The 14,930-nt window shown below is 39.2% G+C and overlaps 2 protein-coding genes, 2 non-coding genes and 1 pseudogene across 5 annotated transcripts in view; 1 reads left to right on the plus strand and 4 right to left on the minus strand.

Moving 5' to 3' along the window:
• Window positions 1-748: 748 nt before the first annotated feature.
• Window positions 749-3,801, minus strand: RPS13 (ribosomal protein S13). The gene is made up of 6 exons (XM_045557602.1): window positions 3,652-3,801; window positions 3,460-3,508; window positions 3,196-3,274; window positions 2,022-2,191; window positions 1,450-1,550; window positions 749-826 (listed from the first exon to the last, which is right to left on the minus strand). Exons 1-6 carry the CDS (start codon window positions 3,672-3,674, stop codon window positions 793-795), a joined length of 456 nt encoding a protein of 151 aa, XP_045413558.1. The 5' UTR covers window positions 3,675-3,801; the 3' UTR covers window positions 749-792.
• LOC123643025 lies at window positions 1,008-1,098 on the minus strand. Its single transcript, XR_006736603.1, has one exon. It is a non-coding gene; the product is annotated as a small nucleolar RNA SNORD14 (small nucleolar RNA).
• On the minus strand, window positions 2,343-2,433 carry LOC123643026. The gene has a single exon (XR_006736604.1). It is a non-coding gene; the product is annotated as a small nucleolar RNA SNORD14 (small nucleolar RNA).
• A 3,995-nt stretch (window positions 3,802-7,796) lies between the features above and the next one.
• The window catches only part of PIK3C2A (phosphatidylinositol-4-phosphate 3-kinase catalytic subunit type 2 alpha), an 89,543-nt gene continuing 82,409 nt past the window's right edge, over window positions 7,797-14,930 (minus strand). For both annotated transcript variants that reach the window (XM_045557604.1, XM_045557605.1), the window contains 5 exons: window positions 13,846-13,963; window positions 13,682-13,754; window positions 13,234-13,343; window positions 13,025-13,150; window positions 7,797-10,877 (listed from right to left, as the gene is read on the minus strand). In XM_045557604.1, coding sequence (XP_045413560.1) covers window positions 10,695-10,877; window positions 13,025-13,150; window positions 13,234-13,343; window positions 13,682-13,754; window positions 13,846-13,963 — 610 coding nt within the window. In that variant the 3' untranslated portion in view covers window positions 7,797-10,694. The remainder of the gene's footprint in view (window positions 10,878-13,024; window positions 13,151-13,233; window positions 13,344-13,681; window positions 13,755-13,845; window positions 13,964-14,930) is intronic.
• On the plus strand, window positions 14,421-14,622 carry LOC123643011 (annotated as a pseudogene).

Raw genomic sequence — 14,930 nt, forward strand, 5'->3', positions numbered from 1 at the left:
TGTATGGCAAGATAAAGTTTTTAGATTTTGTTCTGAAAGAGATGGGAAGCCACTGGTTTTTTGGTTTTTTTTTGAGACAGAGTCTCACTGTTGCCTGGGCTAGAGTGCCGTGGCATCAGCTTAGCTCACAGCAACCTCAAACTCCTGGGCTCAAGGGATCCTCCTGCCTCAGCCTCCCGGGTAGCTAGGACTACAGGCATACACCACCATGCCCGGCTAATTTTTTCTATTTTTAATTGTTTGGCTAATTTCTATTTTTAGTAGAGGCGGGGTCTTGCTCTTGATCAGGCTGGTCTCGAACTCCTGAGCTCAAGCAATCCTCCCACCTGGGCCTCCCAGAGTGCTGGGATTACAGGCATTAGCCAACGCACCCGGCCTCCAGTGACACTTTTATATATTATTTCTAATGCTACACTATGGTTAACGTGTCACACGTTTCAGTATTAATATCAAATATATCAAAAATACTTAGAAACATTTTTGCCATGATATCAAAACAAAGTCATTACTTCCTAGTCTCTTTCCGTTCTCCCTGTCTGTATATAGCAATCACCTGTGAGATTATAAACAGCTCAGCTAGTTTAAGGAACTAGTGAAGGGATGCCATAGATGGACACGATCTTACGGCTCCCTGTGGAATCACACAATTACAACAACTGAGCTAAAACACTTCCCCATCGTAAAAGACCAACACATATTATCACTGATACATACTAGTTTTTAACAGGAAAAGAAATACAAGACTTGCTTTTAGTTAAACAATGATTTTATTGCTTGAGTTCATAGACAAATTTACGCAACCAGCGCAGAGGCTGTGGATGACTCACTGAAAAGGAAAAAGGGGGAGAGAAAATCAGGATTAATACTGGTCCTCCATATCCATTCACAGAATTTCCCTGCTAATGGAGTTATTTGCAAACAGCTAAAATAAACCCCAACTATAATAAAATGCACCCAACTACTGAGTTCCTTAACCAGCTCATTGTGCTCAAGCATAATGAAGATGCTCACTCAGACATCCAAGGAAGAACTGGCCAACACAAGGAAAGACCTTTCTGGTGGAAACTGCGAATGTTTGGAAATCAATCATCACAGTGAGCAATTCATGGAAAAATGAAAACAACACAAATACCTGGAAGCAGAGGTGTGAAATCAAACCACCCACTATCTAAGAGGGAGTCAAAAGGGCTTGTTCATGGTCTAAACCAGGGGTCTGCAAACTATGGCCCTCTGCTTGTCTAAAAAATGTTTCAATAGAGCACAGCCACACTCATTTGTTTATGCACTGTCTGTGGCTGCTTGCCCACCACCATGGCAGAAAGAAAGAGTAGTTAACCATATGCCCCACATGCATGAAATATTTATGATCAGACCTTTTATTATATTTGCCACCTGATATTTACTATCTGGCTGACTCCTATTCTTGTTAACAAAAAAGGTTACACTTACTACTTCCAGTTGGGAGGAAGAACTCGCTTGGTCTTGTAATATCGAGCCAATCGATGAATTCGGCTCTCTATCAGAATCAGGCGGAATTTAGCATCCTTATCCTAAAAATAAACCAACACAATTCAAGACCATCACCCGAATGACTTAACATTTTATCAGACATTAATTTTAACAAAAGAATGTAGAGCTACCATGCACTTTCTCTGATGAAAAGTTATCCAACACCCTGTAATAGAATCATAGACTAGGGTTCATGTGGCCAGATTAAGTCCTTAAGGGAATTCAGGCTTCCAGGATAACACTTTACAGGAATGACTTGCAGAACTCTGCAAAAAAAAAAAAGCCCCATACCCCAACATTTTCGCTTAAGTGGATATACTGTATTTAGGGGCACCAAAGATTAAAAAAAAATCTCTTTTGGTAGAATTTTTATTTCAAAGCAACTACAGTTGCTAGTTTGTGCCCAAAACCACCTTAGATAATTCAAATCAGATGTATTATTACATTTTACTGAAATAAGTTAGTATGAGCAGTTATTTCTATTTAGCACTAGGTTTTATTTATTCTCCTACCTTCCTATTCCTCTCAAGATGCTTTCGAACAGCAACCGCTTTCTTAATTAAATGGTAGAGATCCTCAGGAAGATCAGGAGCAAGTCCTTTAGACTTAAGGATTCTCAAGATTTTATTTCCTGTCACAAAACGTACTTGTGCAACACCATGTGAGTCCCTCAGGATCACACCTGAAAAGGGAATCATATATTGTTAACTTCCAACACCAAACACAAACCAGAGCTTGTGATGTCAATGCTAAGCCACTTTCCAAGTTTCCTATCTGTGACATGGGGTCTCCTTTTGCACATCACAGAAAGCGGTAGGAGAATGCATGAAAGCTCACTCAGACATCCAAGGAAGGTTTTACTCAACACTTAGGAAAACCCTTCTGGTGGAAACTGCGAATGCTGGAAAACCATCATCACAGTGAGCTTGCTGGAATACAAATGACCAAATGAAGCAATGAGATTTCTGTATGTTTTTGTTCTATAATTAAAACCAACTGATATCAATTCTTAAAAAAAACTTCATACCATTTCTTTTAAACCTCAAATTAATTTTGGCTACTTGACAGTGTATTTATGTATTTTCTTTTTGTGCGTATGTCACACTACCACTAGACAATAAGACCCAGGAGGGGACATACTTTGTTCCTTTTTTTGGACCAGTGTATTCTCAGGGCCTAGGCTGCGTTCAGAACATGGTAAACATTTGCTGAATGAAGCCACTTGCACAAAATCACACACAGCTGAAATTCAAACTCGTTTAACTGTGAGCAAGCGCGTGGCAAACACCCTGTGTAGCCAATTCCAACTCTTCCACTTAACAGCTGTGTAATCTGGGGCCAGTATTTAAGTGCACTGTGCCTCAGTTCCTCAACTGTAAAATGGGGGGAATTACTAATATTTATTTCAAAGTATTGCTGTCAGAATTCAACGAGGTCAGTATAAAGTGCTTAGAAGCATGCACCTAAGGATGCCTAGCCCATAGTAAATGCTAAGTTTTAGCGTTTGCTAAATAACAATTTCAAAGTTCAACAAATAAAACTTACGCCTCAGTCATCAACAGTACAGCCAGAAAAAATGGGCAAGCAATTTTCAAGGCACGTATAAGACATATTTAACCCCAGGGCCTTTTCCTACAAGTCACACGACGGCCGGCGGAAGGAGCTACATTAGACACAAACACTCACCGATCTGTGAGGGAGTAAGGCCCTTCTTGGCCAGTTTATAAATCTGCTCCTTCACGTCGTCAGACGTCAACTTCAGCCACTGTTTATGAAACAGAAAGTGGCCTTAAGATGAAAAATCAGTGATGGCGCCAAGCACAGCGGCTCCCTCTACCCGCAAAGCCGCGCTCGGCATACACACAGGTCCTCCACCCCGGCGCCGCTTCCCCCCAGCGACAAAGGCCAGCCCCCTCCCCGGCTTCTCCCCGGTCCCCGCGAGCTACTTACAGTGGGGACGCTGCGGCGATACGGCAAAGCCGACTGGGACAGGCCCTTCCTGAGGACAAAAGCAATCTCGGTGTCAGGCGGCGGCTCGTGCTATAGCAACCCGGAACATCGCCCCCGGCCCGCTGCCCGCGCTCCCTCCCTTCCCCTATCCCGCGGCCCAGCCCCGCAATCCGGCTCGGTGCCCAAGCTCACCCGGGAGCATGCATGCGACCCATGATGGCGACGGTCGGGTAGCAAAAAGAGAGCGAGGTTAGGAGCGCCGCAGGAAGCCACCCAGCACGCAGGAAGTGACCTCACACGGCCGTTGCCTCGCAGGCGGGAGGCGGAGCCACGCTGCGCAGCCACCGGCGTCCACGTGACTACACATCCCGAAATGCATTTCACCGTCGCGCTAGACGCCTCAGGGGGCCGGACGCTCCTCCCGGCATGCATCGGTCTTCGGTCAGTCTCCTGGCCGGAGCGGGAAGTTGCGGCAGATGCTAGCTTCCGATCGAAGTTCACTGCTCTGGCCATCTCTAGACAGAGAAGTGCTGCCAGCGCCGAGATTGTAAAGGTTCGAGTCCTGGGCCCGCAGACATGGAGTCAGTAGAGCTGGAGGGATCAGCCTCACACGAGTGTTCGTTCGTTCGCCAGCGCCAGGCTTTGTCTTGGCACTAGCTCCCTCAGAGTCTGCCCCTGCCCGGAGTAAATTCACAGGTACAGTACCCTGTGATAAATACTGCACGGAAGTAATGGTAGCAGCCACCGCCCAGCCCGCGCTTCCATTTTTTATCTCTCATCCTAACCTAATCGCCGGGGAAGAGTTCACTGACGGTAACAAACCGGCTTAAGGATTTGAACCCGACCGTGGCCTCCAGCCCCTGCTACGCTGTTTGCCCTGCGCAGGGTTGTGGCGCGCGCGGCTCGCAGAGGAGGGGTGTCGGGCAGAGCCTCACCGAGCATACCCAAGTGAGAGTGGGCCGGCGGAGAAGAGTGTAGGGGCAGGATTGCAAAGGCCAGGAGGATGAGGGAATAACTGTCCACAAGTTTAAAGTAACTGGTGAAAAGTTGAAGGAACTCTAGGTAGTAAAACGTCCAGTCCCACTGTTTTGATGAATAACTCTCCAATACATTAGGAATTTCAGTCAAATTGGGTGCTTTATTTGGGTTTTTTCCTAGCAAGGATGCATTCTTATCATTAGCCAAATTTACATTTTTTAGCCCAGTTATGGAATAGGTATCCTAAACTTAACATGACTCCAAATCCCGATCCCTGCCCTTAGTTGCCACTCCAGACCCTTTTATTTCAGTTAAACAGGACCCCATTTGCTAGACCTAGGAGTCTCGTTTTTCCTCTGTCTCATTTCCTTTAGAGTCTTCTTAGCTGTACTACAAAAGTGTATCATGAACACATTACCCTCCCCCATTTCCACTGCTATCCTCAGTCCTAGCCACCATCCTCTCACATCTGGGCAGCTCAGTGCGGTCCCCACTGTTTGTGCTTTTACTCACGTTCCCACTCTAAACATACCCCATTCCCCACCTAGCAGTCAGAGAGTGATCTTTTAAAAACGTAGATTAATCTATTACTCCCCTGCTTTCTCAATGCACTTAAAATAAAACCCAGGCTGGGAGCCATGGCTCACACCTGTAATCCCAGCACTTTAGGATCCTGAGGCGGGAGGATCGCTTGAGGCCAGGAGTTTGAGAGCAGCCTGGGCAAGAGCGGGACCTCGTCTCTACAAAAAATTTAAAAATTAGCTGGCTATGGTGGCTCGTGCCTGTAGTCCCAGCGACCTGGGAGGCTGAGGCAGGAGAATCGGTTGAGCCCAGGAGTTTGAGGCTGCAGTGAGCTATGACACCACTGCAATCTAGCCCAGGTGACAAAACGAGACTGTCTCAAAAAAAAAAAAAAAAATTAGCCGGCGTGTTGGCACCCGCCTGGATGACACAGCTAGACCCTGTCTCTAAAAAAATAAATAAAACTCAAACCCCTGGCCTGGGCTCTTGTCTTGTCACTTCCTCTCAACCCCCGTTTCTAAACATTCAAGCCATACTCACCCCTTTCTGACCCTACAAAGTGTTCCTTTCCTGCTTAGAGCCTTTCCTCTTGCCACTGCCTGAAGTGCTCTTCCCCGAGGTCTTCTCAGATCTGGCTTTCAGATCCTGGCCTCCATATCTTCTCAGGGTGGTCTTCCCTAAAGAGGATCATCTAAAGTAGCCCTTCTGCTTCCCAACAAAATATCTATGGATTTGCCCATTCTGGACATTTCATATATATGGAATCCTATATAACATGTGCCCTTTCATGTCTGGCTACTTTCACTTAGCTTAATGCTTTCAAGGTTCATCCATATTGTAGCATGTGTCCACTATTCAGTTGGTGGACATTTAGCTTTTTTTCTACTTTTTGGCTCAAATACTTGAGCGCCGCAGGAAGCCACCCAGCACGCAGGAAGTGACCTCACACGTCCCGTTGCCTCGCAGGCGGGAGGCGGAGCCACGCTGCGCAGCCACCGGCGTCCACGTGACTACACATCCCGAAATGCATTTCACCATTGCACTAGACGCCTCAGGGGGCTGGACACTACTCCCTGCATGCATCGGTCTTCGGTCAGTCAATGCTACTATGAACATTGAGTACAAGTATTTGAGTACTTAAGTTTGTAGGAGGGGAATTAGGTTAATTATGTTTAACTTTTTGAGGATCCATCGAACTGTTTTCCATAGCAGCTGCACCATTTTACATTCCTACCAGCAGTGTCTGACGGTTCTAATTTCTCCACATCCTCAAAAACACTTTTTTTTCATTCTAGCCATCCTAGTGGGTGTGAAGTGGTATCTCATTGTGGTTTTGATTTGCATTTCCTTAATGACTAATGATGTTGAACACATTTTCATGTGTTTATTGGCCATTTGTATATCTTCTCTGGAGAAATGTCTATTCAATATAAAGCCCTTTGCCCATTTTAAAAATGGACTTTCTGTTCTTGAGTTGTAAGAGTTCTTTATATATTATGGATATTAGGCCTTTATCAGGTACACTATTTACAAATATTTTACCCCATTCTGCAGGCTGTCTTTTTACTTTCTTGATAGTGTCCTTTGGTGTACAAAAGGTTTTAGTTTTGATGTCCAATTTACCAATTTTTTTCTGTTGCTTGTGTTTTTGGTGTCTAACAATCCATCACCAAATCCAAGGTCAAGAAGATACATGCCCATGTTTTAAGAGTTTTATAGTTTTAGATCTTATGTTTAGGTCTTTGATCCATTTTGAGTTAATTTTTATATATGGTATGAGGTGAGAGTTCTACACCTCATTCTTTGGCATGTGGTTATCCAGTTGTCCCAGCACCATTTATTGAAAAAAAAAACACCTTTCCTCATTGAATGGTTTTGGAGTCTTGTGTGTCTTTCCTGGATCATTCTTCAAACAAAAATGGCCAAACAGTGGTTCTTGAAATGACAAATACAACAACCAAAATTAAAAAGGGAAATATATTGGAGAGAAGTCAAAAGACATATAAGAGACTGGAAAGGTCTATCATATATTTAACCAGAGTTCCAAAAGGAAATGTGGCAGATACAATGTTTAAAAAGATAATGGCTACGAAATATTCAGAAATGACAAAAGTTACTGATCCACAGATTTAAGAATCTTAAATAGAATAAATAAAAAGATATCTACACCTAGGAACATCTTAGTTAATATGAGGTTAGCCCTATGCTAATAACTGAAACTGTGTGATGGATTCATTCATGGAGTTCATTATACTGTTGTCTACTTTTGTATATGCTTAAAATTTGCAGAATAAAGTTTTTCAAAAGATTAAGGATGAAATAAAGACTTTTTTTCCTGACAAACTGTGTTGCCTGCAAAACTGGCTTAACTGTTTGAGTTATTGTTCTTTCATGGTCTCTGGACCCTGTGTTATCCTAAGGTCAGAAAAATCACAGCCTCTCTCCAGTGTCATTCCAGGTTGAAGGTATTGTATTAGAAGAATCTACATTTCTCAGTTCTGTAGATATATGTGTAACTTGGGTGTTGCTGTACTACTTTAAGTAAACTACCAAAGGCCAGGGACCATACTCACAGAAACATTTCACTTCTAAGAAATGGTGATGGGGCTATAGCAAAGTAGTAGCAAACCAAACCTTAGAAGAAGTACACTCAGAACCCTGACTCTCTGGACATTTTTATAGGCAATTAACAGGCTAGTTCTGAAATTCATGATTATTGAACCTTAATAAACTCCTAGGTGAAACGCAAAAAATAGCAACAGTGAACCCTCATCAAAGTTTAGAACCAAAACTGTTAGTATGTGAAAAAGGAAAAAAAAATGATAGCAGAGTTCCTCTATTCCAGAAATATTTTAATACAATTGTAGTACAGTTATAAAGTCACATTCAATTCACTGAATATATTCAAGGTATTAATAAAAATATTATACATCTTTATTCACTACCTTAATATAATTAAAGTATTTTGGTTCTTATAGCTGAGACTAATTTCCATATTCATTCATATTTGCACTGCTAGTCAAACAACATGTAAGTAAATCTATTATGATAGTGGGGCTTCAGTCCTTTTTCAACTGAAGTCTAAGTATCAAAAGTGAATTTTTTTTTTCTTAAATGCCACAATACTTGAATCCTAGAAAGAACAATCAACCAATTTAAGGCAAGATATTGAAACTTTTATACAACTATAATTTGAAAAAAGGAATACTTTATCAAAGATCATACATGCCTTAACATTTAGATACCTACAGATTTATATAAAGGCAGTTATAAAAACGTCAGTGCAAGTTCTACATTGGGTTCCTCAGTAGAGAAAATAATAGGTTCTTGGAGTGAACCATTATCTTCAAATCCCAAAACACTGGCAAGAAGAAAGAATTCTTCTGGTGCAGGACTTACATGTAGCATAATTATTTTTAGTCAATGAAGACAAGTATAAAATATTGTGATTATACATAAAAATTAGTGTCTTGGCCAGTTTGTTTAAACTTTTGTTTTTCAGATTTACTGTAACGTAAGCTTTAAAAAAAAAGCTTAAAAATCCAACTAATTTACAATTGATTGATAATGTAGTAGTGCAAAGAGTCTCTCCTTTTTTTTTTTTTTTTTTGGTATGGGCTGAAGATTAGCGTTTCACAAAGAAACAACTTATATTAAACTATATGTAAAATATATGTGTGTTTTAATGACCAAAGAAGGCACAAAATGAGTTAAATTAAGAGAAAACATTACCACTTGTTCTGAACTCTTAACTGTACAGTATTAATCATAATATACACTTTTAGATATGAATCCAGATTTCTTATTAAAAAGTGACATCACATATTCTAGGCTCTATTATTTGTGCTAAGACACTGCTGTAACAGACTGTAAAAAGGCAGTACATGTTGAGTCCAATTGACAATGACCGTTTACCAAGACAGTACTTTTTTTTTTTTTTTTTAACAGTGGCTAAGTGACAACTCATGGAATGGAATTAGGTCTCAAAAGCTTAAGTGAAAATTTCTAGTGCATTTGCAAAGCTACTTACACACCTTAAGGAAATGTTAACTGTATGAGGAAAAAGCAAATGGTGGTGCTTTGATCTGCATTTTAATTAACTTATTAAATAGACAACACATTTTAACATTAAAAAAAGACATATATCATACTCATAGGTTTAACTACAAATGGACCATTAGTGTTAGGCACCAAAAATTTCAAGTTTTTTTTTTTCTCTAATCTGTCCAACTGATACATTCTCATCAACTCTTCTATTTCTGCTCTGCAGGTATCACCATTTACATTAAACATTTGCACGGTTCATAAAAATTCTATGCTAGGCAACTGAATTGAGATTGTCCTTTCTCTCTTGGTACTCTTCATTGTGTATTTTATCAGTTTTCTCACAGCAACCAGTTTGCTACAATCTCTATTACCATTTAAAAAGTATCTAAATTTCTATTCTAACCATGAGAGTTTCTATTTCATTCATATATATATATGTTTTAACCCAAATTAAACAAACATGTCTAAAGTTGATTAATAAAAATTAATATTCTCAATGGTTATTATAGAATAATTGCAATCCTATCTCTTATGATTCTGAATCCCATTATATTAAGAAAAATAATTCTTTCATGTGAATGTACAATGTTTACAAATGTAAGTAAGACAGTTTACATGACAAATTTCCATAAGGGTCTATATTAAAATTCAGTCTGGACACTAAAATTCTTGTCCTGGGTCTCTTGTGAATAGTCTGCCCTACTCAGGAATGGGCACACAGGTGAATAATTTTCACTTGTTACTGAGGGAGTGGAGTATAGACATATAGAGGTGAAATGACCAAATTTCACTTCAACAGCCCTGGGAATAAATATAGGGTTATAATGGAATGATGGAATTTAGTGTATAACTACATTGATGAATCTTGTTTAGGTACTGGGCAACAAGAACTTAAAGCAAATGGCTTGATTGTTTAAATAACTAAGTCACACATCAGAAGTAGAGAAAATGATCTTTTTGTGGGGGAAAAAATACTAGTATATGTACATAATTTCTTGTTTAGTAAGCTGAAAGTGAGTGAAAACTACTTACTAATCATTTATCAAATCAGGAAAAAAGTCAGAAATGAAGTGCCAGGGAAGCATAAAAAGTTAAGGCACCATTATTTACAACTTCAGTGATTGGCACTTATTCTGACAAAGGCTTCAAAGACATGAATAAAAAGCAATATTATTTCTTCCCTACTTCTATAAACTAGTTAGTAGTTCTTAACTAGCTATCTACTATTTGTGCTTTGCTTTTCAGCCCTGTGAATAGCAGCTGCATTTTATGGTAACATCCTGCATCTTTCCTTTACTTTGGTGTTTGTGAACATACACAGTGGTAAAGACTGTAAAAGGTGCATAAAAGGAAAACAATTATGCTATGTCCATATAGGAAACGATGCAAAATAGGTGGCTGAACTGATATAGTACTGTCTCAAAGTCTTTTTCAGGACTTACATATAAGTTTAGGGTTTGTAGTATTCAGTATAATGACTTTAAAACAGCAATGGCTTTCAAAAATTCATAAAGGTTAGTTATGTGACTCTTGGTCCAACAGATGTGTTGAAATGCAGCAAGTATATTAACTTTATAATTTCTGTCCAAGTATAAAAATACTATACAAAGTTCATAAGTGTGTATGTGTGCATGTGCGCACACATGTTTATAACTGTTCTTGCTTCCAAAGCTCAGAAATTCACTGGTTTACAAGTAAGTTGCAGCAGTCAGCTGATACCACTTAACAGTCTCTTTGCTCAAGTTGAAATCCTTCAAAGGCAGGGTTATTCCACCCAAGAAAAAATTCTCCCGCAGTGATTCTGCACTGAGTACACTTAGTTGCAGTTCTCTCTGTCTTAGGGTTTCTTTGCTATATCCACTGTACACAAGCTACAGCAAAAGAAAAAGGAAGCAATAAATTACAAGTTAAATTTTGTTTAGGGGTGGGAGGGGTGAGGGATAAAAACTTACCTATGGGTACAATGAACACTGTTCTGGTGAGGGACACATTAAAAACCCTAACTTCAGCAGTGTCCATGTAACAAAAACATTTGCACCCCCTTAATATTTTGAAATTAAAAAAATTTGTTTGGTTTCTTGGAATATTTTAAGTGAAAACATGAGGATATTAGTCAAAGAATGACATTGATTATGACACATCTGGTGGGATTTGTCTGAACACTTTAAGAAGCACATTTTGTATTTCAGGAGTCTTAGATTGTACTATCATTCCTGTGAATGACTGACATAGAGTTGTACAAAGCAGGACCAATCACTGGCTAAAAAATAAAAACTAGAAACATGGTTTTTCTGAGATGGAGGTGATGGGGAAGGGAAAAGAAATTTCATGGCAATATACCTTAAGATGATTTAATAGCTAGGAAAGAGAATGGAAGGAAGCAAACTGGGAGATAGCATAATTATAATTATTTTACCAAAAAGGGGGTTAAAATTTCCTTTTGTTGTCTTTTTTTGTTGGATTTTATATACCATGGAATGATAATTTCTGATTATTCATAATTCAATATGAATTTGCCAACTAAAAATGCAGTCTGCAGCAAATCTGGAATGTTGCAAAGCTATTCTGTTTCAAATTCTCAACACATTTAACACTTAGAATTATTATTTTTCCAGAAAGCCTTACCGTAAGTTCCGAGAACCATCTCCTAAATCTAGTCCTCCTCACTGTTTGACTAAAATAACTAAAAACAAAACAAAATCAAAAACAAACAAAAACTGATATTTCATTTCCTTGACAGCACAACACAACTAGGAAAAAAAAGCCAATATACTACTTTTTGAGGCTAATAACAAATTGGTCTTTACCAAAAATTGTATATGCTTTTAAAAAGGTGAAAGGATCTTCTATAGGTTTTAATAAATTCTTAACATTGATGGAAATTCAGAATTATTTGCTTCCAATCTCTAATCAGACATTTTTTATGTGGATATAATATTAACATACACAAATAATGTGTTTACCCTGAAGAAATAGTTGAATAAGGGAGAGGAGGGGACTTTATCAGGTTTTAATATGTTAGTAAGTTTGTAAGTTAATCATGGGTATCTCAGCAAAGTCATAGTTATGCTCCACAGGGTTCATTCAGCTGATGCTCTGCTTGTTGCTTTCAATTTTGGGCCTCTATTTTAAGATGGTTACTGACAAAGTAAAACATATCTGAAGGAGAATGATTTTGAAACTATGTCCTATCAAATGAAGGTAAAGGTACTGAAGATGTCTTAAAAGGATAAACAGGAAGGACATTTGAACTTCAGTAATCTGAGGGACTGCCACATAGAAGGAAAAAAAGCGTGGTTCTGTGTGGCTCCAAGAGGTACAATTAAGACTCCACAGGTGACTGCAGATAGTCAAGATTTCAGCTTCAGTATAACAAAAAATCTAGGCCGGGCACGGTGGCTCACGCCTGTAATCCTAGCACTCTGGGAGGCCGAGGCAGGTGGATTGCTTGAGGTCAGGAGTTCGAGACCAGCCTGAGCAAGAGGGAGACCCCGTCTCTACTAAAAATAGAAAGAAATTATCTGGACAACTAAAAATATATATAGAAAAAATTAGCTGGGCCTGGTGGCACATGCCTGTAGTCCCATCTACTCAGGAGGCTGAGGCAGTAGGATCGCTTAAGCCCAGGAGTTTGAGGTTGCTGTGAGCTAGGCTGACGCCATGGCACTCACTCTAGCCCGGGCAACAAAGCAAGACTCTGTCTCAAAAAAAAAAAAAAAATCTAAGAGTTGGAGCTGCCCAGACAAACTAGATGGCCTCAAATAATTTAAGTGCAGACTGGACAACCACTCTTTGAGAGTATTATAGAGGGGGTTTCATGCACTGGAGGAGTAGTTGAATTATGGCTTCCCAGGTCTATGACTGAGAACTCTATTCTACACCATTTTGTTAAATACCATTAGACTGTTATTGATTTACTTTTTATAACGAATAGTTCAGCAATTGATACCCAAAAACTTAAAATTTAAAGTCTCAAAACAACAAACCAAGGAAATGTCTAGAAATGATTTTAACTTACCATTTCATTGAATGTTGGATTCCTAGTTTTTCGTGAAATTTTGGTTTTACGTTTGGATGTTTTGTGGGTATCTGGAAGTAGGTATGTTTTGACATATGGATTTGGGTCAGCCCCATCTTCAGTAACCTATAAAGAAAAGCAGTCCCTTACAGTAATGCTTCCTTCCAAGGCAGGGGTTTCCTCTACAATCATTATTTGTAATCACTCACAAGATCTTTGATGTGCATCACCATGATGAAAAGAGTACCATTTCGGTAAGAAACAGATAATTTCACCGCTCCTCCTATTTGACCTGGAGTAGGACTGAAGGGACCTGCATCTGAAAATACAGAAATTTTCATCTTTATTTTATCCTGCTTACAAGTGCTCAAGCTGCAACAAAAGAATTTTGCTTTACTTCCAAGACCATCACATGTGGTGGGAGCAGAGGGGAGGGGAAAGAGGAGTAAAGAACCAGTTAGGCCACTGATTTATACTTCTTTGGTAATCACACTCTATTAAGAAAGTTATTTTTATTCAGAAACAGACTGGCTTAGAAAGAATACCCTCCTCCCATTCTCACTGACCACAGCCAATATGTCCACTGTCATTCTACCATTCATTGAAAAGTTACAGACTTGCAGGTCATAAGTTACCCACAAAGAAAAAAAAACTCACCTGCAGACCTAGCTATTCCTTCAGCTTTCTCATCACGAAGTAAAGGGTGGAAAAAAGTACAAACAAGATCACACTAAGATTGAAAAGAAAAAACATTCATTAGCTTAAATACGACGTAACATAAAAGATATAGTAAGTTAATACTTCTCATTTAGGAAGGTCACCTCTGCTACATCCATTGAAGCACTCATCAAACTCTGTAAATAACTGTTTAACTCAATTTTCCTTTTGGCTGCTACATCTTTTATATGTGTTCTTCCTAGAACCATCCTATTGGGAAAGCTACAAAAGAAAAACAAAAGCAAGTGGGATTTAAATAATCAAGTACAATATTTACTTAGAAATATACTTTTTTATATAAAGTCTTAATTCATTATAATTTTTTGTGATTTCTCTTCAAAGTACTGGAGATGAAATAATTCAATTACCTACCCATCATCCTTTTATGAGCCTTGGTAGAAACCATGCATGTTTTGCTAACTTGCTGTATTTATTACTTATTTTCTACTATTTCTTCTCAAATTTAACCATTCCCAAATATTTTATCCAAATCTGATCTCTAAAAGAATCATTACTTGATCAGTCACAGCTATCACAGATACCAGTAAAATCCACAATTAATAATAAAAGGCCTAAGGCCTAAGTAAGGTACTGAAAGCATAATCTAAATTCTACTTATTTTGGTGGCAGTGGAAAGATGACACCACACATGGAAACAAATTCTAATACCCACTTCACTTCCTTCTTACTTTGAAGTCCAGTCTGAAAAGAATATGAACAACTTGATACAGGAAATCTACTGGTCATTAAGCTACATTAAAACTGAGGGGTTCTGGGTGTGAAGCTGGCTCTTGGTGTTGCTTTGCTGCAATTGCCATTTGCCATGTTGAGCATTCTCTTCCATTTGGAGAGTAAGAGGGAAAGAACACAGTCTGAGTGCTTTTACATAAAAAATAAACAAAAACCCTGAAGGTTTCCAAAGAGTATCAGACATAAAACTAAGCACTATGATTTTAATTAACAGTCTTGATGTTTGCCTCAGTTTATTATCAGAAGAGCTCACTGTGGCCCACAGTAGATTACTTCTGCACTGATTTAGAGTCTGACTTTTTTTTTTTTTTAAAGACAGATTCTCACTCTGTTGCCTGGGCTAGAGGGCAGTGGTGTCACCATAGCTCACTGCAATCTCAACTTTCTGGGCTCAAGTGATCCTCCTGCCTCAGTCTCCCAAATAGCTGCAACTACAGGC

The sequence above is a fragment of the Lemur catta genome, chromosome 7 (assembly GCF_020740605.2).
Source record: "Lemur catta isolate mLemCat1 chromosome 7, mLemCat1.pri, whole genome shotgun sequence".
NCBI lineage: Eukaryota > Metazoa > Chordata > Mammalia > Primates > Lemuridae > Lemur > Lemur catta.